This window comes from Mycteria americana, chromosome 1, assembly GCF_035582795.1.
Source record: "Mycteria americana isolate JAX WOST 10 ecotype Jacksonville Zoo and Gardens chromosome 1, USCA_MyAme_1.0, whole genome shotgun sequence".
Classification (NCBI taxonomy): domain Eukaryota; kingdom Metazoa; phylum Chordata; class Aves; order Ciconiiformes; family Ciconiidae; genus Mycteria; species Mycteria americana.
The window spans coordinates 191,852,762-191,874,665 of NC_134365.1; the positions used below are offsets into that span (position 1 = coordinate 191,852,762).

General features: G+C 43.8%; 1 protein-coding gene across 1 annotated transcript; it reads right to left on the bottom strand.

Moving 5' to 3' along the window:
* Positions 1 to 11,166: 11,166 nt before the first annotated feature.
* SPRYD7 (SPRY domain containing 7) lies at positions 11,167 to 21,256 on the bottom strand. Its single transcript, XM_075489863.1, has 5 exons — positions 21,099 to 21,256; positions 19,989 to 20,105; positions 16,774 to 16,940; positions 15,009 to 15,111; positions 11,167 to 12,188 (listed from the first exon to the last, which is right to left on the bottom strand). The coding sequence occupies exons 1-5, from the start codon at positions 21,202 to 21,204 to the stop codon at positions 12,091 to 12,093; spliced, it is 591 nt and encodes a 196-aa protein (XP_075345978.1). The 5' UTR covers positions 21,205 to 21,256; the 3' UTR covers positions 11,167 to 12,090.
* Between the last annotated feature and the right edge of the window lie 648 nt (positions 21,257 to 21,904).

The following is a 21,904-nucleotide window of genomic DNA, read 5'->3' on the forward strand; positions in this document are numbered from 1 at the left end:
GGGAGAGAATCGGAAGAGCAAAAGTAAGAAAACTTGAGGGTTGAGATAAAAACAGTTTAATAGGTAAAGCAAAAGCCACGCACACAAGCAAAGCAAAACAAGGAATTAATTCACTACTTCCCATGGTCAGGCAGGTGTTCAGCCATCTCCAGGAAAGCAGGGCTCCATCAAGCGTAACGGTTACTTGGGAAGACAAACGCCATCACTCCGAATGTCCCCCCTTCCTTCTTCTTCCCCAGCTTTATATACTGAGCATGACACCATATGGTATGGAATAGCCCTTTGGTCAGTTTGGATCAACTCTCCTGGCTGTGTCCCCTCCCAGCTTCTTCCGCACCTGGCAGAGCACGGGAAGCTGAAAAGTCCTTGACTAGTGCAGCAACAACTAAAACATCTCTGTATCATCAACACTGTTCTCAGCACAAATCCAAAACATAGCCCCATACCAGCCACTATAAAGAAAATTAACTCTATCTCAGCTGAAACCAGGACACTCCAGGACAATCCAATACAAACCAGGCTCCTTCTCTGGGCAAGGTGGTCACTTCGCATCTCAGGTATTGTGCTGAGACTTGTTTTGTGATTTGCACTACACAAATGTTGGCTAATTACAGGGTATTCAGGAAAGCATCATCACACACCTGCCGTCTGCTGTGGTCTTCCCTACAAATCCACTTTTGGCCGCTGTGTTTATGGCTCCCGTTGGACAGTGTGTTGGAGGCCGTATGTGGGGCTGAGCAGACTTTCGGCTTCACCCAATATGGACGTTTTATTTTTAATGAAGTAGCTTCTTCACGGCATTTAAAAGAACATGGGGCAGCTACTGGTAGTTAAAAGGAGAGTCGGAGCAATTCAGGATGCCCTGAGCCATCTTCAGGCATCATCTCCTAAGCGAGAACCACCAATGCTCTGGGCGAAAGGTCTAGCGAGTGCACAAGCGTATGCCAGATCCATTGACAGCCTGGTAGAAGGGTTTTGCATGATTTACACGCTGCCATCAGTGTAAATAAGCCAATGAGCGTGTTTTAACTTTTGCAGGCAGTTTAACACTGCAGGCTAAGAGTGATTCAACAAATACATATTACCCCTCGTGAGGGGAGCAGCACCCCCTGACACTGCGGGTGCCTTTCCCAAGTTTTCCAGCTTTTCCAAGGGGAAAAGGCATTCTTGCTGCCAGTTGTTCGCTACTGACTTCAGCTGGCATTAACCAACCATTGCCTCATGGCACCATCCAGGTTCATTATGCAATTAATGCTGGTTTGCAATGCATTTTAGGCAATTTTCAAGTTAATTTTTAGTGCCTGAACACTGTGCTGTGCAGGGCACTGCTTTCAGGACTTTGTATATTGCTGCAATATGGGGTTTGGTAACAGACTGGGAGAGAGCACAGCTAAAGGTTGCTGATAAAAGGCACCTTTTTCAGACTCATACAGATTGAAAATAAAAAGCCTTGCTAAAGTTCTCCCGATTAAAACAACAACAAAAGGCCTTGATGAGACATCCTGAACAGAAACTGTGTCTAAAATGTTTATTGATTACTGATTTATGCTGTTGTCTAAATGCGTGCTTCATGGGATCAGAATACGTCATGTGCTTCGTAACGCAGCCGTGGCATGCCTGGATTTGTGTAACGATGTTTCTCGAGCAAGCTGTCCTCATTTTAACCTGATGTGACTGGGAACACGTGTATGGCACAGGGAAAGGAAGCCCACACTGGGCAAAGGGCTAACTGGCTGGGAGGCCAGCTGTGCCTGGATCAAGGTTTTGTTTTCAGCCTTCTTGCAGGCCAGCTTTGACTTCTGCTTTTTCTCCTTTAGGTGCCAGCCTGCTTGTAGCTCTGCTCAATCATTGCAATGGTAGCATCTTTGTATATGGTCAAAGCAGTTTTGCTCTCCTCGGAGGATAAGGAAAGCAGGGCCAGGCGAAAGCACTGTGACTAGGTAGGGCAACTAGGAGAATGTATTTAGATATATTCTCTGGAGCACGTGGACATAAAGAAGTGGAGCCTGGCTGCAGGCCAGCACAACTCCTCACAAAGACAAGATCATGCAGACCAAGAGAGGAACTGGGCAGAGACGGCTGCAGCGTCACTTACTCTAGTGCAAAATTACTCCAGGCTCTAGGAGGAGTCCAAGCCACCGAGCAATTCACCAGTCAGGCTAACACCAGCAGCTGCAGATCCTTCTACGTCAATGCAACAGGGTTTGCACTGGTATAAATCATGTGCGTCGCTACATTCAGAGACAGGAAAATAAGGAAGGAAGAGAAACAAAGGGCAGAAACAGAGATGGCCCTAAAAGGGAACGAACTTTCTTACAGAGCAATCCTGAAAGCAACAATAAGGTACTAAACAATAAAGCACGGCTAAGCGGTTCGTTGCTACACAAGGTCACAGTCTACCTTCCCCCACAACCGCCCTCAGTGGGAGGCTCATTGTGGAGCGACGGATGCAGAGCCGAATTGACAGCCGAACCTGGGGGATCTGGCCATTTCCCCAGGATGGATCTGACATCCCTGGCTCTTAGGATGAAGACAAAGGGTGAGGGAACAGAAATATTATGATTGCCATTCTACAGAGGAGAATGAATAGCAGCGGCGTTAAGGCTATCCGCACAACAGGATGGCTTTATCAGCAGCGGAATAGCAGCGTGTTATCCTGCAAAGCATGTCTAGTGAGGACAGAGCTATTTCAGTAAAACTGGAAATTTTTTTTTAGCAGAGTAACACCCTCCTGAATGCAGTGAGCAGTGATGCAGCTACAAGCAACGTTTTTGACAGTTTAACACTCACTAGCCCAGAAGCTGCTTCCCACTTGCACGGCTGTGTTAGCTGGGGATATCAGCCCTTCCCTCTCCTCACCGACAGGTTCCTCACTGGCTTGGTTCACCTGATTCAGACTTTCCGTGTGACCTGGGACAAAATATTTAGGGTAGAGCTCTACCAGAGCCTTTCTGGAGTGGGAGAGGTATGCTTTCCCACCAGTCACAGTCACTGACTCTTCCCTTCCCACCCCACCGGGACAGCAGCAGCAGCGAACGCAGCACATGCAGAGGATTTCGGGTTTGCCCTCACCGTTTGGTCCAGCTCTGGCTCCTCTCCCTGCAGCCCCAACCCAATGCTGCTGAGAAGCCTCCAGGCAGCTTGGTTTGCTTCCTTATCCCAACCGGCATGGCACCGCAAGGAAAAGCTTCAGCAATACGTGGAGTTACGCTGGAAAAAAGGGCCATCTGTCACTACTGCTCACTCTGTTTGAGGAAATGATTCAAGCAGCATCAGCAGAGCTCTTTTGTTGGGTGACATGCGTCTCCCGCAGGGGGTTTGGCCGACAGGATTATGTTGACCATCGCTTTTTAAGTAGGGGCAAAGTTTCCCTGGGAATTGTCAGCCAGCGACAAATAAATGGCTGGTGTATCACTTGTTTTAATACTAGTGGGAAAATGGGCCTTTAGAGCAGATGAAGAAAAGATGATGAATTGGATGAGAAGCGAGGAAACAGGCTACAAGCAGCTCAATCCTCTCCTAAAAAAATCTCTGGCAAAATACAGATTCTTAAGATAATTAGATGGCCCTCCCTTTACTGTAACGTCTGAAGGTGTGTTCACACCCCCTACTCGGGGAGCTTAATTTAGGAGTTATAACTACTACATTCAGATTAGTCATGAGTGATTCAGGCTGCTCAGACTTGATTCCTCAGACAATGGAGAGATGGAGTTGTGACAGGCGTTAGGGTACAAGCAGTCTGAACACGGCCCCGGCTGCCTCATACTCCTTAGATGCGTTCTCCTGACGTCCCCCCAAAGCGGGAAGCACTATTTCCATCCTACATGCAGGAAAAGATGACTTTGTCTGGAGCATGCTACCAACTTATATGAAACAAGCCGCTTCCACCAGCTTATCTCGATTTTGCCAGAGTTTACTTTGGCCAAGAGCTGCACTTTTTCCACACAAAATCCTCACCGAACTACTGAAATCATTATTCAGTGTAATTCTTTTTCACTTATGAAAAGGTCATAAGCCATCTTATTCTGAGTACAGATATTTTACGGCAAAAGGGAATTCAGATTTCTGAACAATGGGGATTTTAACATGTACTGCTTGCCAATATAATGAACGCATCCAAGAAATATGACTCAAATCTTCATGTTTCTTGAAGCTAGGAACTGTCTTGTCTGCTAAACGTGCCAGAGTTTTCCATGGATGTGACTTGGCTTCTATTTTTGCTCTGCCTGTATTATCTTGAATTAGATGGCAGGCACAATGCAACCTAAATACATATACACAAAGATAAAAATTCTTTTCTTGACACGTTCTGGAATTAGGGAAAACTGACATTAGTTTTATTTATGCACTTCTCTTCACACTGAGTTTCTGGCATTTTAGCAGATGACTCCCCACAAGAATGTTCTTTCAATCTCATTTAATCCCCAGCCCACCTCTCTTGACTGCAGCAAAGGAAATTCCAGTGTCTAAGCAACTATTCCTCTTCCCTGGAAGTGTCAGACGTTTGGACCACGTGGGGAGATAAAGAGCTCTTCTGCTGACTCATCTTGGCAGCCAGATCAGGTGGGCTTCCTTAGGTCCAACACAAGGCTAGAAAAGGGGCTAGGAAAAGCTAAAATCTAAAATGTCTGGTTGGGGAAAAAAATAAAAGAAATAAAAAGGCTCTCGAACAATCCGGGAAGGAATCGGTCCTACCAACTCTTTGTTCTTGCAAATATTCAGCCTGCAAAAATTCAGCATTCAAGATTTGCCCCAACAGGGAGTTTACACGAAGCACTCAAGAAAAGGTCTGCCACTGTACATCTGAGAGCTTTCCCTAATCCCTTGAGCTTTTGCCTAGAAATCCATATCCAAGATGTCAATAACCTGAAAAGTACTTTATTGTGCAACTAGGTAAGGGAAGGAACAGTGAAGAGAATCACTTGGCACTTAGCTTTGTTCCATATCTTCTGTCGCAGGCTTCCTGCAAATACCTTAGCAGCATTGTTTTGGACACATTTATGCAACCAGGTGCCCTCACTACAGCAAGAGGTAATAGTTAACCCCATTTCCAAAAGCAACATTGGCTCTTAACACATAAAGGATGCTGGGGGAGCTGGATCCTTGGGCCTTAAAGCCTGGATTCAGAGAGACATGTAAGAATCTATGTTTCACTGATTCGCTTGTGGACCTTTGTGAAACCTTATCTCAGCCATAAGCTTGATTGGTTGTCAGTATACAAGCAGCATCAACACAAACTGATAACAAAGATGAGCAAGTACTGCAAAAATAATCTAAGAACTCGCTCAGATAAGGTCAAGAAATTCACGTCAATTACCAGGACCCCGTTCCTTCTATTTTTTTCGCACACAGCTGTATGCATGGCAGTGCATTCCCAAGAAAGCCTGAAGAAAGGAAAACCAGCATGAATAGGCACACAGGTCTGTATTCTCGTGAACATTTGCACCTGAATAGCATGTCCTGTCTCCGAATGCTCTTTGTAGGCCTGGGAGTAGAATTGCTCTCAATAGGATTTAAGGGACCCAATGAACATCACAAAGTTTCTCTTTGCAGAGCATCTATGTTACCGTATCCTGGCATGATTCTTTTGTGGAAGAGGACCTTTTCAGGCAATTCTTGACAGATATTTCTAGCTCTATAGTATCTAATTAGGATTTTAAGCTCCTTGGAATAGTACTAACCTGACTTCATCTATCCCCGAAGCACCATAAGCAGTTCCAGTATTATAAAAATAACAACTCAACTGATCTACATGCAACCTGTATTACGTGGCCTGTCAGTTCCATTGGTTTGTGGATGCGCAAATAAAGCCTGATTCACACTTTGTATCTTGCTGCCACGGTATAATCTCAGAAGGGCTCAGAAAACATACAGGATTAGTCAATACAAAGTTTTGCACTCAAAGAGATGGTGTGTCCAAATTGTTACATTCAAAGATTAAGAAAACATTTGGGTACAAACAATTAGTGGAAATACCTCAACCATTTCACTGGGAAGCATGATTCATTCTTATTAAAATGAATTTGCTACTAGTAAATATATTGCTAAACCTTAACTGAAAATTACTTTCTAGTGCAACTTTTAGAAACAGGTATTGCATCTCATTTCTCTGGGCAAAGTTGGGACTGGTTACACATCTGGGAAAACATCTGGGTTTACTGCCAGATGCTGAAATGACATGCTGAGACAGGTTAATTCACATTCTCTTTCTGTGGCCCATCTTCTTACCTGTGCAATGAAGTTAACTGTACCCTTGCTTCTCTTATAAACTATCACCACAAAACTTATTTTCAGGTGAAAACTGTGCTCTCTTTCCATTTTGATAAATAGATGGTAATAATCTTTTATTCACCCCCCCCCTTATTTTATACAGTTTCCCTGTGTCACCAGTTACAGAACAAGAAGTTTTCTGATTTTTATCACAAGAGGTGTAGTTACAGTGCGTGGTATTACAAATGTATCTTACTCTGTTTAAGATGAGAAATGAGCAACTTTGAGCTATAAAAGCAGACTCTTTTCATATTTTTGGTGAATTTAGCAGCTATTTTGAATATTTGATATTTACCAAAATGTTTTCCATTTCAAACACCAGCTTTGAAGAAGACAGCGTTCTCCGTATTTTAAAGCAAGTCTACATCAAGCTCAAGGTAGCAGCTTTTACTGTTAAATATTCTTAAACACAGCAGTCTTCAAAAAAAGTTGTTTGCTGGATGCAGTTAGATGAAGTGAGAAGAATTTCTTTAAATACTTCCTCCTTTCCCCGGGGACATGAGAAATATAATTCCACAAGAAGCACTTTCTTCTCAGTAGTCTTTCATGGCAAAGAACCACTGTTGAAGGCATTGTTGAAAGATACCAAAAGGAAAAAGGACACACACCTTCCCTTTCCTTTTTTGTATATATGTATGTATATATAATCTTTTCGAGTTTGAAGAGCTGACAAACTTGATTACAGAAACATTATGGTATGCATCAACTAGTATAGCGACATCACCTCAAGAAAGAATCACAGGATGGTTGAGGTTAGAAGGGCGCTCCAAAGGTCATCTGGTCCAACCCTCCTGCTCAAGCAGGACCACCTAGAGCCAGTTGCCCAGGACCACGTCCAGACGGCTTTTGAATATCTCCAAGGATGGAGACTCCACAACCTCCCTGGGCAACTTGTGCCAGTGCTCGGTCACCCTCACAGTAAAAAGTGTTTCCTGATGTTCAGAGGGAACCTCCTGTGTTTTGGTTTACACCCCTTGCCTCTGGTCCTGTCGCTGGGCACCACTGAAAAGAGCCTGACTCCGTATTCTTTGCACCCTCTCTTCAGGTATCTATATACATTGATCAGATCCCCCTGAGCCTTCTCTTCTCCAGGCTGAACAGTCCCAGCTCTCCCAGCCTTTCCTCATAGGAGAGGTGCTCCAGTCCCTTAATCATCTTTGTGCACCTTTTTCAGACTCTCTCCAGTATGTCCATGTCTCTCTTGTACTGGGGAGCCCAGAACTGGACACAGCACTCCAGGTGTGGCCTCACCAGTGCTGAGTAGAGGTGAAGGATCACCTCCCTTGACCTGCTGGCAATACTTTGTCTAATGCAGCCCAGGGTGCCATTTGCTTTCTTTGCTACAAGGTCACATTGCTGGCTCATGTTCAACTTGTTGTCCACCAGGACCCCCAGGTCCTTTTCTGCCAAGCTGCTTTCCAGCTGGACAGCCCCCAGCATGTACTGGTGCCTGGGGCTGTTTCTCCCCAGGTGCAGGGCTTTGCACTTCTCTTTGCTGAACTTCACGAGGTTCCTGTCAGCCCATTTCTCCAGCCTGTTGTGGTCCCTCGGGATGGCAGCATGACCCTCTGGCATATCTCCTCCCAGTTTTGTGTCACCTGCAAACTTGCTGAGGGTACACTCTGCCATCTACTATAACGCCACCTTTACCTGTCCCCTCTTTAATCCTAACCCATAAACTGATGTCAGCTGGCTCCTCATCCATCCCCAGGCAGAGCTCCATGCGCTCCAGCTGTTCTCTCACATAAAGGGCAACTCCCTCTCCTCATCCTCCCATCCTGTCCTTCCTAAAGACCCTGTATCCCTCCTTTGCAGCACTCCAGCCACGGGAGCCATCCCACCACATCTCCATGATCCCAGTAAGACTGTAGCCCTGCAGCTGCACACAGATCTCTAACTCATCATGTTTATTCCCCATTCTGAGTGTGTTAGTGTACAGACACTTCACAGAGGCACCCCAGCATGTTGACTTCCTAGAAAGGGTTTGGGGATTTCTCCATAATGGTGCCTTGTAGGCACTTCCTTTCTTACATGCAAGCACTGGAGCTGACCCTGCTTAAAATCCATTTTGTTGATTTTGTGATCCCTTTCCATCACACCACCCATGATCTTTGCTCAGCGAACCTGTCCGTCACTCCCTCACTCTCTCCCTCCTCTGTCATTCTTGGTTTAAAGCTCTCCTAATGAGGTCAGCCATCCTAGTGGCAAAAATAGCTTTGCCCCACTTAGTGAGGTGGATCCCACCTCTCCCAAGCAGACACTGATCTGCAAACAGGGTCCCACAGTCATAGAACCCAAACCCCTGTTGTCAGCACCAGTTCTGCAGCTAATTATTGACTTGTCCTATTAGTGCCCTCCTCCTCACTCCCCTTCCCCTCACCAGCAGGATTGAGACCACCACCTGGGTCCCCATGCCCATGACTACTGTCCCAGAGCTCTGTAGTCACTTTTGATACCGTCCAGGTTTCCCCTGGCACTATCATTTGCGCCCACATGGAGTAACAGCAGGAGGTTGTAGTCAGAGGGCTGGACGAACTTCAGTAGTTTCTCCATAATATCCCAGATCCTGGCCCCCCAAAAGGCAGCAAACCTCTCTAAACGGTTGGTTGGGTTGACAGATGGGTGCCTCTGTCCCCTGTAGCAGGGAGTCACCCATTACGATGACTTGCCGTTTATTCCTGGTAAGTCTTGCATGGTTTAGGGTTAGGTGGACCAGGTTCTTTGCTTGAAGGCACATCTAGCTCCTCTTCAACTTTGAGGGCAGTGAACTTTTACAGCTGTAAGGCCTTAGGTGGGACAGGAACCTTCCTCTTCATGCCAGAAGTCACCAGCTTCCATCCTTCTCCTCCTCCAGAGGTTTTGCTTACCTTGATAGTGCGAGGCAGACACTGCCTGCTTCCCTGTTGCAGATGGGGTCTGAGGGTCTTCAAGCTGTTAAGTCTCAGAGGAGATCCTGTCTATCTCCCTTTCATCTTTCCTGATGTGGTGCATCCTGCTCACTTCCTCCTATAACTCCTCCATTTGTCAGCACAGCTTCTCCAAGACAGCACACCTCCTGAAGGAGAGGGCCATCTCTCCTGGCCTCAGAGAGAGGTCCCAGGCACACCCTGCAACCTGGGACTTGGAGAGCTGCATCAGCCATCTAAAGCTCAGTCTGTGTGGAAGCTGTATTGGGTTTGCGTGGCAAGGTTTTGGTAGCAGGAGGGCTACAGGGGTGGCTTCTGTGAGAAGCTGCTAGAAGCTTCACCCATGTCCGACAGAGCCAATGCCAGCTGGCTCCAAGACAGACCCGCCACTGGCCAAGACAATCAGTGACGGTGGTAGCACCTCTGGGATAACATATTTAAGGGAAAAAAAAACCTGTGCAACTGCAGCCAGAGAGAGGAGCGAGAATATGTGGGAGAAACAACTCTGCAGACACCAAGGTCAGTGAAGGAGGGGGAAGGAGGTGCTCCAGATGCTGGAGCAGATTCCCCTGCAGCCTGTGCTGAGGCAAGCTGTCCCTCTGCAGCCCATGGAGGTTAACAGTGGAGCAGATATCCACCTGCAGCCCATGGAGGTTAACAGTGGAGCAGATACCCACCTGCAGCCCATGGAGGTTAATGCTGGAGCAGATACCCACCTGCAGCCCATGGAGGACCCCACACCAGGGCAGGTGGATGCCCAAAGGAGGCTGTGAGCCTGTGGAGAGCCTGTGCTGGAGCAGGCTCCTGGCAGGACGTGTGGACCCATGGAGAGAGGAGCCCATGCTGGAGCAGGTTTGCTGGCAGGACTTGTGACCCTGTGGGGGACCCATGCTGGAGCAGTCTGCTCCTGAAGGACTGCACCCTGTGGAAGGGACCCATGCTGGAGCAGTTTGTGAAGACCTGCAGCTGTGGGAAGGACTCACCTTGGAGAAGTTCATGGACTGTCTCCCATGGGAGGGACCCCACGCTGGAGCAGGGGAAGAGTGTGAGGAGTCCTCCCCCTGAGGAGGAAGGAGCAGCAGAGACAAGGTGTGATGAACTGACCACAACCCCCATTCCCCGTCCCCCTGTGCTGCTGGGGGGAGGAGGTAGAGAAAATCAGGAGTGAAGTTGAGCCTGGGAAGAAGGGAGGGGTAGGGGGAAGGTGTTTCAAGATTTAGTTTTTATTTTCTCATTATCTTACTCTGGTTTTGATTGGTAATAAATTAAATTAATTTCCCTGAGTTGAGTTTGTTTTGCCTGTGATGGTAACTCGTGAGTGATCTCCCCCTGTCCTTATCTCGACCCCCAAGCCTTTCATTGTATTTTCTCTCCCTGTCCAGCTGGGGAGAGGAGTGATAGAGCAGCTTTGGTGGGCACCTGGCATCCAGCCAGGGAAACCCACCACAGAAGCCTCTGCCCTAGCAGGGACAGCTGCTCCTATGTCTACTGGGGAAACTGCTTGAAACATCAACTGGGGAAACTGAAATGAAACATTATGAATGTTCCACTTAACTTAGATTACGTCTCTGACGAAAGCAGAGCAGATTTCAAGGGGAGATGACAAAACTGCACTCTAATCTCCCGAGCTTTATACCATAATGCTGACAAGGGCATCATTCCTTTCAGGTTGAAAAGTTCTACCCAACACTGTCATGTGATAGCAAGGCTAAAAGGAAGGAAAACACAGGCCACTCGGAATGAAGAGACAGATGCAGAAAATCATAAGGTGAAAGGCTTTGAGAAAGCTGTTTGTATTTGAAAATTTCAGAATCGGATAATTTCTAAAAATATTTAAATAAAATCATTCATTTATGCAAGTGCATTAACCCAGGAAGAGCCGAAACAAAAAACCAAAAAAAAACAACAAAAAAACCCAAAAAATCCAGTATGAAGATTCTCTTTACAATAAAAATTCTTCTAGGAAGTATATTAAATATGACAAGAGGGGAAAAAAGCATCTCACAATTTATATTCAAGGGCATCACATTTTAGAACAATGTCTTAGCCATTAATCATTTATAAGTGATTCACAAAGAAATTAAATAAGCTATTCCATAAAAGAATAATCTAATTTACAGTTTAGATGTAAGGCTTCACCATAACATCTCATACCCTTCACCTGGTTCTTTGCATACGCAAGTTGAGTGATCTGTACTTACTCTTCTACGAGAGTAACACAGCATGGTGGTCCTCAAAAACACAGGTAGTGTTAAGGTTCAACAAAAAAGTATTACTAGAAAGTATCCTATTATTTGTCACAATAAAAGCCAATGAAAAGCTAGGAGAAATAGCTAAGTTATATTTCCCGGTCTAAGACTGAGGGAACGGATTAAATTACACCTTGCAAAAAAACCCCCAAAAAGTATCTAGCTGCTCGTTATGCCATCGTGTTATTAGTCACTGTGCACAACTGGGACACCGCAACTCCAAATCACACACTAGAAACACAATGCTTCCTTTAAACAAAGTACATAATTTCTGTGTGAAAAAAGTTGGGAAAAAAGTCATGAGAACTATCCATCTCTGTAGCTATCATATGCGTAAGAACTATTTGCTTTACAGAGGTCCACTTTATTCAAAATACTGAATGTAATACTGATGTCAATAATATCCCTTAGTCTCCTTATGCATCAAGTACAAATCAGAGAAAAACCCTGCCCCAAAACACTCGTTTTCAACCACAAAACATTGCCAGAAATCTCGTATTTGCAACGCAGTTACCTGGTGTTGCAGTTAACATTAATTCTGCAGACCACAGTCACAAGTACTTACTAAAAATACAGATATGTTTCCTAAAAGTAAAGTGAAGCTTTATTTAAGATGACAAAGCTTTTGTAAGAGTGCAGGGTGCAAATTTTCAGTATGAAGACATTCAGAAGATTTGCTGCTCAAAGAGGATCTTTTCAAACCCTGGTGGAGGTGTATGATAAAATTCACTGAACTGACAATCCAGAATGGCACTGTCATCGACTGCAGAAGAGAACCAAACAGAAGGAATTAGAGAAGGAACACTTACAGCTCGATCCTCTATTACACCATCTTACTAGATAATATACTGTGCTCAAACCATGAAGAATATTCTCCAATACATCCATTACATATATACAATTAAAAGAAATCTCTTCAACAAATTTGCTAAAGCCCTACACACATACCCAAGGAGAGCAAATCATCTCTCTTTTCTGCTGTTCAGTTTAGTCAGTAATGGTTCTTGGTGAAGTCAATGAGAATCCTACCTCTGATTTCACTGGGAGTGTTCGCAGGGCTTCAGGCAATTCCCTCCAAATTTTCTACTCTATTTCTCTGGAAATCTACAGATTAAGGACACTACCACATACATATTGCAGGGCTGTCACCTCCTCAGCTGAATATTTTTCTGTCCACTTCCTAATTCTGCTGGAGTGTCAGCTGTCTGCAATGATTCTTCTGGAGGTTTACAAGGTTTCAGATGTCTGCAATGGTTGGTGTCAGACCATCTGTTTTAGCATGTGATCCAAAGAGAGCTTCTTTGACTGCTTCTTTAAGTTGGAAGTTAATGTTTTTTTACAGTACCTCTCCCAGTTTTGGACCCCCTGCATAATCTGATACACAAGTGTTACTACCTTCAACGTGGAATATAAAAAAGAAACTGCTGATGATTTTCAGAGCAAAGCTTTCATGTGTTGCATTAGCCAACTGAAATACCCAACCAGTCAGAAAAGCAAGATCTCTTTCAAAGACAACTTCTTCCAAGACGAACCTGATACACTAGCAACATTAGATCAAAACAGAAAAGCTTCATCTCCATATTTTGGTTTGGAATTTCAATATCTCAGAGCCAAGGTAGGAATTTTTCCCTCCTAGGCTCAGTTAAAACTCCTATTAGTATATTTCTACAGTTCTGTAGTACTTACACAGTGTTTGCATCTCACTTCTGCAAAAGTGCCCGAGGTACAGCTGCTGTGGGGAACAACCTTTAACTCCATTTTTCTGTTTTACATTCTCAAGCTTAGCACCGTGTTTGCCTGCTCTATCATGTTTTTTTTTTTAAATATATCGACAGTTCTAGTCTGAATTATGGATAGGGTAAATGCTTAAGAAACTCTCTTCTCTATAGTCAAATCCCTTCATATGACTAGAAGAAGTTCACATTAAATTAAGGACTTAAAGTTTATACCAAGTAAGCACCATGCAAAAGCAATTTTCAGGCTTCATTTGTTATAGCTATATGTAGGAGACATGATAATTATGATGAAATTATGCCCACTTGTGGAAGATGATAATAAGAACCTGGCAATAAAAGGTCACTGCATTCCCCAGGCACAGAACTTCTTTAGTCAGAGACGATGATGATTTACAGTAGGCTAACATGCCACCAAATGTTTTCTGAAAGCAACCTGCGTTCTTCATGCTACATGTAACACCATTTCCAAAATACTGGGAAGATGCAACAGTCAGTTATCACACAGCAACTCTTTTCCCACTGCTCATGAAGCTTTTTGCACAAGGAGATCCTGCAGTGCTGCAGGGCAGCTGCTGTCTGCCACAGCATTTAGGCAGCGCCATCATGTGGCTTAAGAACACATCACAAAACGACCATATAAAACAATTTCCACTCTCATAGCTTGGAAAGATACTGTTTGTCAGCTACATTTATAGACTTCAAAGACTGTACAACATATCTAGAGTATTTTCTTCCTGTTCATAAAATTCAGTATTACAAGATATCAATGGGAACATGCCAACAGTTCATTAGGAACTGACCATGAAATGAAAAAATTATCCATGTCACATAGCCAATGGTATCTCAAGAGCAAAATGATTTTGGAAGAGGCTACTACTTAGAGGAAGCTCACACAGGAATAAAGATAAACTGGAGATGGCTGTAGGTGTAACACAGGGAATCCTATGAGCAATTATCATTTGCTGTAAGTGACAAGCCAACCCAGAGTGTAGCATTGATTATGCACTGAGTTAGGGGAAGCGCTGCCTTTCAGACGAGATGTTAAACAGAATTCTGACTACTTGGGAACTACAAAAACACTGCCAAGTTCTGGAAGAGTAAATTGTTAACACATGTCTTGGCCAAATTCCAGCTTCCATAATTCATAAATTCTTTCTTAAACTGCCTATGCAGGGATTAACTGGGTACGGTATTTGTTTCTTGTTCAAAACTGCTGTGTTGTATTGATGGTTGCTGGCAAAACAGCTACCACAATTTGCTCACCAATTGTTGGATTTCAAAGCTGGGCATGAATTTGGTATAGCAGCAAAGTTGTACCACTATGCAGCAAGCAGCTGTACTAGTACTACATTAAAGTTATTACTTCCATAAGAAAATACAAATAGCAATTCAGTATCTATTCATATTTAACACTGAATGCATTTATGATGTATGTAAAATTAATAAGCATAAATACCAAGCTTCAAAGACAAATCAGATTAGCCCACAAGTCCACTTTAGTTCAAATCTGTTGTTTTTCTTTTTTTTCATCTGCTTCACAGTTTTTTCACCTGGCAATTTTTAGACTGAGTGCAGTAACTCCCCAGCCTGTTGGACATGGACACTGTTAAGTAGCCAGTAAGTGGTGCTTTTTTCCCTAGCTATTAAGCAGCATTAAAAATGAGGTGAAAATATACTTTTGTATTTTCCTAGGTTTGTATTTTCATGCAATTTATTGTTGTAGTTGCCAAAAATAAATGATTGATGTGTGTTCCATTTAAGTGAGAAGAAGAATACATAGCTCACAAGACAGACTGGTATAAAAATATTGTCCATAGTGTAAAACAGTTTGAAAGTCTCTGACTTACCATAGACCACTGGATAGACGGTCCCTCGGATTCCTGAAGCTGGACAATGCATGTTCTTCCCATTTAAATATACATTTAGTTCTACATGGTCATATGTAATGCCCTACAAAGTACAGAAAATTAACAAAAAAGCATCAACAAGTTTATACACATACTATTGCTACTTAATTTAGCTTTCATAGCCACAGGCAAATTTTAACACCATTATGCAAACCACAGCATCCTAGAAAACCTCACTTGAAATATTCCTGCAAAGGACTAGAAGTTAATAAATGACCACTAACATTTGTATTTTCAAATACTCAGGATTCCTTAATGCTCATTCAATTTGGATGCAGCACAGTACTGCACACCGCATCTTACTAAGTTTACAAAACAAATTTCCAAACTATTCTTCACCATGTTAAAGAAATACAAAATTTTCAATTATTTTGAATATTAAGCAATTTGCAGTCTTTTTGTTTATATGTCCTCATGGAAATAACTTTAATAAATAGCGATGCTATGAATTAAGTTTATCTGTCCATACTTCCATACAGAAACCTCTCTCAGCTCATTTACTCTGCCAGCAGCAACAAACCATGGTTTCATACACAATGCTATAAATATGCTGACTACAGAGCAGAAAGCAAACACTAACAAGGTAATAAATTACTTATTTGTTAGCTAAATGATTTTTCTCACTGTTTTGGTATGGCTGAGTGTGACAATTTGGGCTGTCATTCAGTACTTCAGAAATCTATTTTCGTGACAGAACAAAATAAATTGAAATTTATGAAAACTGGGGAGTTAGCAGTAACACATCAGCTACTTTTCTGTGATTAGTTGAAGCTGTTCAGACTACATAGGTTGGCCAAACCCTGAAACAGTTTGCAACCCTCAAAAAAAACAATTTCAGAAGAGGATTAAAAGAATAATATAGTATCTGAGGGTAAAGGATGGAAGAGCCAACCTTAGCTGTTTGGGGCTTCTAAAGATGAAATTTCCAACCATTGCTATACAGAGGCAAGGTTACCCAGCAAGAAAAAGTAGTGGTGATAAATGGTCTAAATTTCATCACATTGCTCCCATGTATTTTTGAAAATAAATCTCTAACAAGACCTTGAGAAAATCACAGCAATAAAACACAACCCTTTAAACAAGGTCACTTAAAGATGTTTTGAGAAACCTGGAATAGTAAGGTACAAAAAAATCTTAGGATTCTCCACTTCCTCTCATTCTTAATCATCTTCCCAGTGAGCATTACCCCCTCCCCACTTAATATCTCTCCTTCCCTGCAAAAGTTTGCCTAAAAATACAATTCATTTAACACCCAGGACCTATCTCTGCTCAGCTCTGTCCTTCTAATCATTAACCAGTTAGCTACAGGATCTTGAGTTCAGCTGGGCACGGGGCATAGCTATGTAATGCATTCTAGCACATTATTTGTTCAGGAAGGTCCCACCTCAAACAATGTAGGACCCGTGTGATGGGAGTTATCCATCAGGTAGATACTGCAATAAGACCACAATAGAGCATTAGAGGCTACTTTTCAAACACCGGTCAAGTCTGTCCCTCATTCAGAAACATATCAATGCTGAGAATGACGTCCACTGATATCCAGGCTGCTGATCCGTTCAAACACAACAGAAGTTTGTATCAGCACTTTCCAAACCGGGAGACGCAAGCCGAACAATTTGACTGAAACAGTCAGTCTGACCACAGGGCTGTAAATAAGAGGAAGCTGGGAACAGCTGGGGTACTAAAGAAGCCTTAAGAAACTCACCACCACATCGCCCTCCTGAGGAAGGTTGTTTGCTGGTAGTCTATTTTTCTCCTCATTGTTATAGTAGAGAGCTCCATCATTTCTCATCACCAGGCTATGGACATCTCGACCAAGTGGAATTTGATTCAAGTTTGCTTTCTGCGTTGCAACTCCAATACCCCAAATCCCTAAAACGTGACATTAGTGTGGTAAGAAAAAAACCCCATTATTTTGAAGACTATCTGACTGAAGCAGGACAGCATAAAGAATGTGTTTTTAACTAGTGCCATGGTGGTACTACCAGGAAATATCTCTTGGAAATACCAGGACTATTGGGGGTTAGCCCTGGTAGGCAGCTAAGCACCACCCAGCCACTCACTCACTTCCCCCCACGGGCCCCAGTGGGATGGAGGAAGAGGAAAGTAAGAGTAAAACCAAGAAAACTTGTGGGTAAAGATAAAAATTGTTTAATAAGCAAAGGAGAAATGGAAGAAAGAAAGAAAAAACCAAAAAGTGATGCAATGGCAACCACTCACCACCTCCCATGGGTAGACTGATGCCCAGCCAATTCCCAAGCAAAAGATGGCTAACCTCCCTAAACACCCTCCTCTCCCTTTTGTCGCTGAGCAGGACATTATGTGGCAGGGAATATCTCTTCAGTTAGTTCAAGTCATCCGCCTGGTTATGTCCCCTCCCAATTTCTTGCACATCCCCAATCTTATTCACTGGAGGAGCAGAGTGAGAAACAGAGAAGGCCTTGATGCTGTACAAACACTGTTCAGCAATAGCTAAAACATTAGTGTGTTATCAGTATTGTTTTGGTCACAAATCTGAAACACAGCACCATAGGAGCTGCTACAAAGAAAATTAACTCCATCCCGGCCAGACCCAGTACAAGCAGTCACAAGAGACTGAAGATAAACAGCATCTATCCTGAAAAAGAAGGATTCAGAGAATTGTAACCACTTAGCTTAACTTTTATTCCCAGAAAAATACTGAAAACAAACTCTGAGACTGTAGGAGGATGTAGAAAAAAAATCCAACTAGCATGGATTTGTGAACAACACAATTTCCTTTTTCAGCTGGTTAGACAAGTCTTAGGGAAAAACCGAAATTGTAAATATGATAGATCTTGATTTGGTAATGTTTTTGAAACTCATACAACACTGAAATAGTCAAATTACAAAAAGATGGTCTAGACAGTTACAGGAATATGAATGTACAACTGGTTAGAAAACTGTATTCCAGGACTACTTATCAGTAGCACCCTGTCAAATCAAAAAGATTACTCAAGTGGGTTTTGAGGTTTTGCACTGAATGCACAAGGTCAGATACTGTTCTGTATTCACATCAATGACTTGGATAACGCGACAATGTGCTTATTAAATGTGCTGCCAAAACCAACCTGACAGGACTGCAAGCTCTTCAGAGGCCCCTCAAGTTTTAAATGATCCTGATAATTTGGTTAAGAGGTCTGAAATAAGGAAAATGCATTTGCTTTTTCTGAATTATGAAGAACAGCAGGTAAGTAGGAATAGTAAGTGGCACAAATACAATAGTGGCTTGGCAACCAGTTCATAGAATATAATTTGGGGGTTATCATAGACCACATGCTGAGCGTGAGTTTGTGCCCTACTGTTGTGAAAAACTTCTGGACGTATGGCATGTATAAACCAGACATATTGTATGTACAGCAGATGAAGGATGTCTACTGCTGCTGCAGCTGGAGCAGAGCACCCATTTTAACCATCATACCTCAAGACAAATTAGGTCAATTATAGATATTCTAGAAGAAATAACAAAACCAATCAAAAAACCCCATCATCTATAAGGAGAGAATGAAAAAAAAAAACCCTGGCACTCTTTAATCTGCAGAAGACTAAAAAGAGGCAAAAGTGTAAGAAAATTAGTTTCAAAAGACAAAATTGCAGAACAATTTATTCCAATACTTACACGCCCACAATGAAAAGAACAAGAGTGAGAACAAGGTTCAGATTAGACTTCAGAAAACTTTCAGAAACAATAGTCAAGGTGACCCCATAGATGACCCCTAATAGATTGCACAGGTACACTTCCAGGAATCGAAGTTTTAAGTTAAGATCTACAATTTTCCTGCCTTGGGGCACAGGAATAGACGAGACACCGCTCATACGGACTAGGAGAGTTTATTTCCTGTGTTTCTCAAGTATAAGAACATGGATACTGTATCTGTGTGAATAATGACCATATATGAACAACAGCTGCAGTGGATTCTTCCCCCAACAGAAAGGATACTAAAATTGCCAAGTTAAGACTGATCTGGGGTTTAGTTTAAAACTAAACATCTGGTTTGACTGCAAGGTGTTTTGGACAGATTTGTGTTCATGCTGCCTGCACTCCAATCCAACTGAATGCAAACAACCCTTACCCAAAAAACACCGGGTTCAAGCTCCAGATGGTATGGTAAGGCCTGTCTCTGGACTAACACTTCCCTTCCTCTTCTCTCCCCCTACAGGCTTAGGGAAAGAACAGCTTCATTTTCACAGTGTCCATTGTTTTTAAAAAATACAGGCCGATTTTTAATATCAGAATACAGGCAAGCCTGGAGTACACTATGTACCAGTGAAGCTGACTGTATTAGTAAAAGCATGATGCTTCCAAATTTCATTCACTTTCAGCTGCCTTGCATTAGATCTGTGCAAAACAAATAAAGAAACAGGGTGCTGAAAGGCTCCTCTTGATAAGGCAGTGTCAGAATAAGTGCCGCACATTTGATTTGGAGAACAAAGTGTAGCACAAGGAGTGTTACCCTTGCTTGTGCAAACACAGTGCATGTTAAAAGCAAATGAAGGTAGACAAATAGCTACAAATATTGTTGGATAAACTGCAGTATTTAAAAAAAAAAAATATGTCATAGCTACAGTGTTTTATGTGGTCATAAGCATTTATTCACCAAAAAACATTTCTAAAATATGCTAACTGAAAAACATGCATATAACAGCATCCAAAACAATACAGTGTTTTATTATTTGCACTCCTTTAGTAATATACTTACCATTCTTTTTAATATTTCAGAGCCACAATTAAAAAAAAAAAAAATTTCCTTTTACACAATGACAACTTATAAAACTCTCCAATGTTCACAAGTTCAAGGATGTAATTAGAAAGATGCATGTGCTCGGTATTTGAGATATGACCACCAGCAGGCAATCTGACATACCTTCCAAGTTTAAAGTTGTACATTTTTGCTGACTAACCTGTGGACTGGATTTTAAACTCAAAATAGCTCTTGTTCTGATGTAAAGGTGCATTGGCTAAGCAGCCTCCTGTGCCACATATTCTTCTGCCATTTTTAACAATGACGACATCTGTTCCTGCAAGAAGAAAAAAACCCGCAAAACTTCAAAACATTTTTAGAAGTCTGGAAGCAGCCCTTAAAAGCTCTAAACATTGAGAACAGTTTTTGTTCTTTCTGCCCCAAGTAAGAGCTTCATTAGTCTGTAAGAATTATGATGATGGGCCACGCTTTGAAGTAAGAAAAGGAAGGCTGTTTACAGGCTAGTTCATCTTTCAACTGGGGTTTATTTAAAATCTATATGCTGCTCTGATTTCACCTCTTGGGTTTTACAGCACCATGCTGATTACAACCTTTGCTCAGCCACATCAGAAGCATAACTTACAATTTAGTCAGAAACGGTTCACTGTGAGACCAAAGCCCTGCACCCTGTCTCTATACATTGGAGGAAAAAAAAATCTGCAAAGAGAAGGAAAGGCACATCGGGTAGAAATGTCTGATGGGATTGCAAGGTGTTTAATTATCCTCTGAAAAAATCCTTTTGTTAGGAACATGCCTACCAATACAAAGAGAAAAAATCCTCTGCTAAGTTTTTCTTCTCCAGTGGAAGACTTCATCTTTAGGCGCTGTTCTCATGGTCAAGAACCTGGGAGACAGCCAAGGCCCACCGATACAACTGAATACACACAGGCTAATAATCGCGCTTGAGCACTGGACCCTGGATCGGCCACACTGCTTTCCTCCCGGCTCTTTCCCCGGCTCTGCTGCAGCTGACCCACATCACTCCTCTCCTCAACAAAGCCCGGGAACGGTTTTGTGAAGAGCTCATCCTAAGGATGACGCTCAAAGAGCGGTATGGACAAGACTCCGCATGGTTACCCCCCTGCCGCGCCCCTGGCGCCGGGCCTGCGGCCTCCCCGCCGGGGAGGCGCCCGCGCCGCCACCGCCCCTCAGCGCCCGCCCACCCGCCCCCCTCCCCAGCCCCGGCCCCGGCCCCGGCCCCGGCCCCGGCCCATGAGGGGCGGCTGGCGGCGCGGGGAGGGGAGGGGAGACCCGGGCCCGCCCCGCTTACCCATGCGCTGCGTGTCGAGATGCACCGCCGGCATCTCCTTCAGCGGGATGTGGCCGGCGCCGCCATCCCTGCACCAGGAGAAGCAGCAGAACACGGAGGCGGCCATGACTGGCCGGACCCCGCCGCGCCGCGCAGACGCAACGGCGGCCAGTGGGGCAGGCAGGGAGGGAGGGCGGCCGCAGCGCCCCCTGGCGGGCGGGAGGTGGCGCCGCGCGGCGGAGCGGGCGAGTGTCCGTTCCCCGCTGCCCGCCCCGGCGCGACATGGCGGGAGGCGGCGGGACGTGGCGGGTAGTGCCCTGCCGGGCGCAGCTCGGCGCGGGGGTCTCGTGAGATCGCGTACGGTCTAAAAACATGCCATTAAAACCCCATCTTTACTCAGGAAGTGAAAATTTAAATTAAAACGGATGCGGCCGGAACCCCGCTCCTTCTCCTCCACAGCTGAGGAACTGTGTCTGAATGTGGCGGTGGCTTGAGGTGGCACTGCGCTCGGCCGGCCGCCCGCTGCCTCGGCACACGGCCACCCGAAGGACAATTTTTATATGTATATAACGGGCAATTCTTTTTTTAATATATGTATATAAAAGGGGACACTGATCATGATGGGCAGATGGTAGGTATCACGTCAACGAACTTCACAGTGCTGGGCTGTGTGGGAAGGGCCTCCTTCGTGGAAATTTACTGGTCAGTTATTCCTGGCTCCAAGTAACAAGAACCACATTTATCTTCTTTTTTTTTTTCCCCCTTCTTTTTTTTAATTCTTTCTTGGAAAAGTCCAAAGAGACAGGACTCCTTGAAGCGAAAGGTTT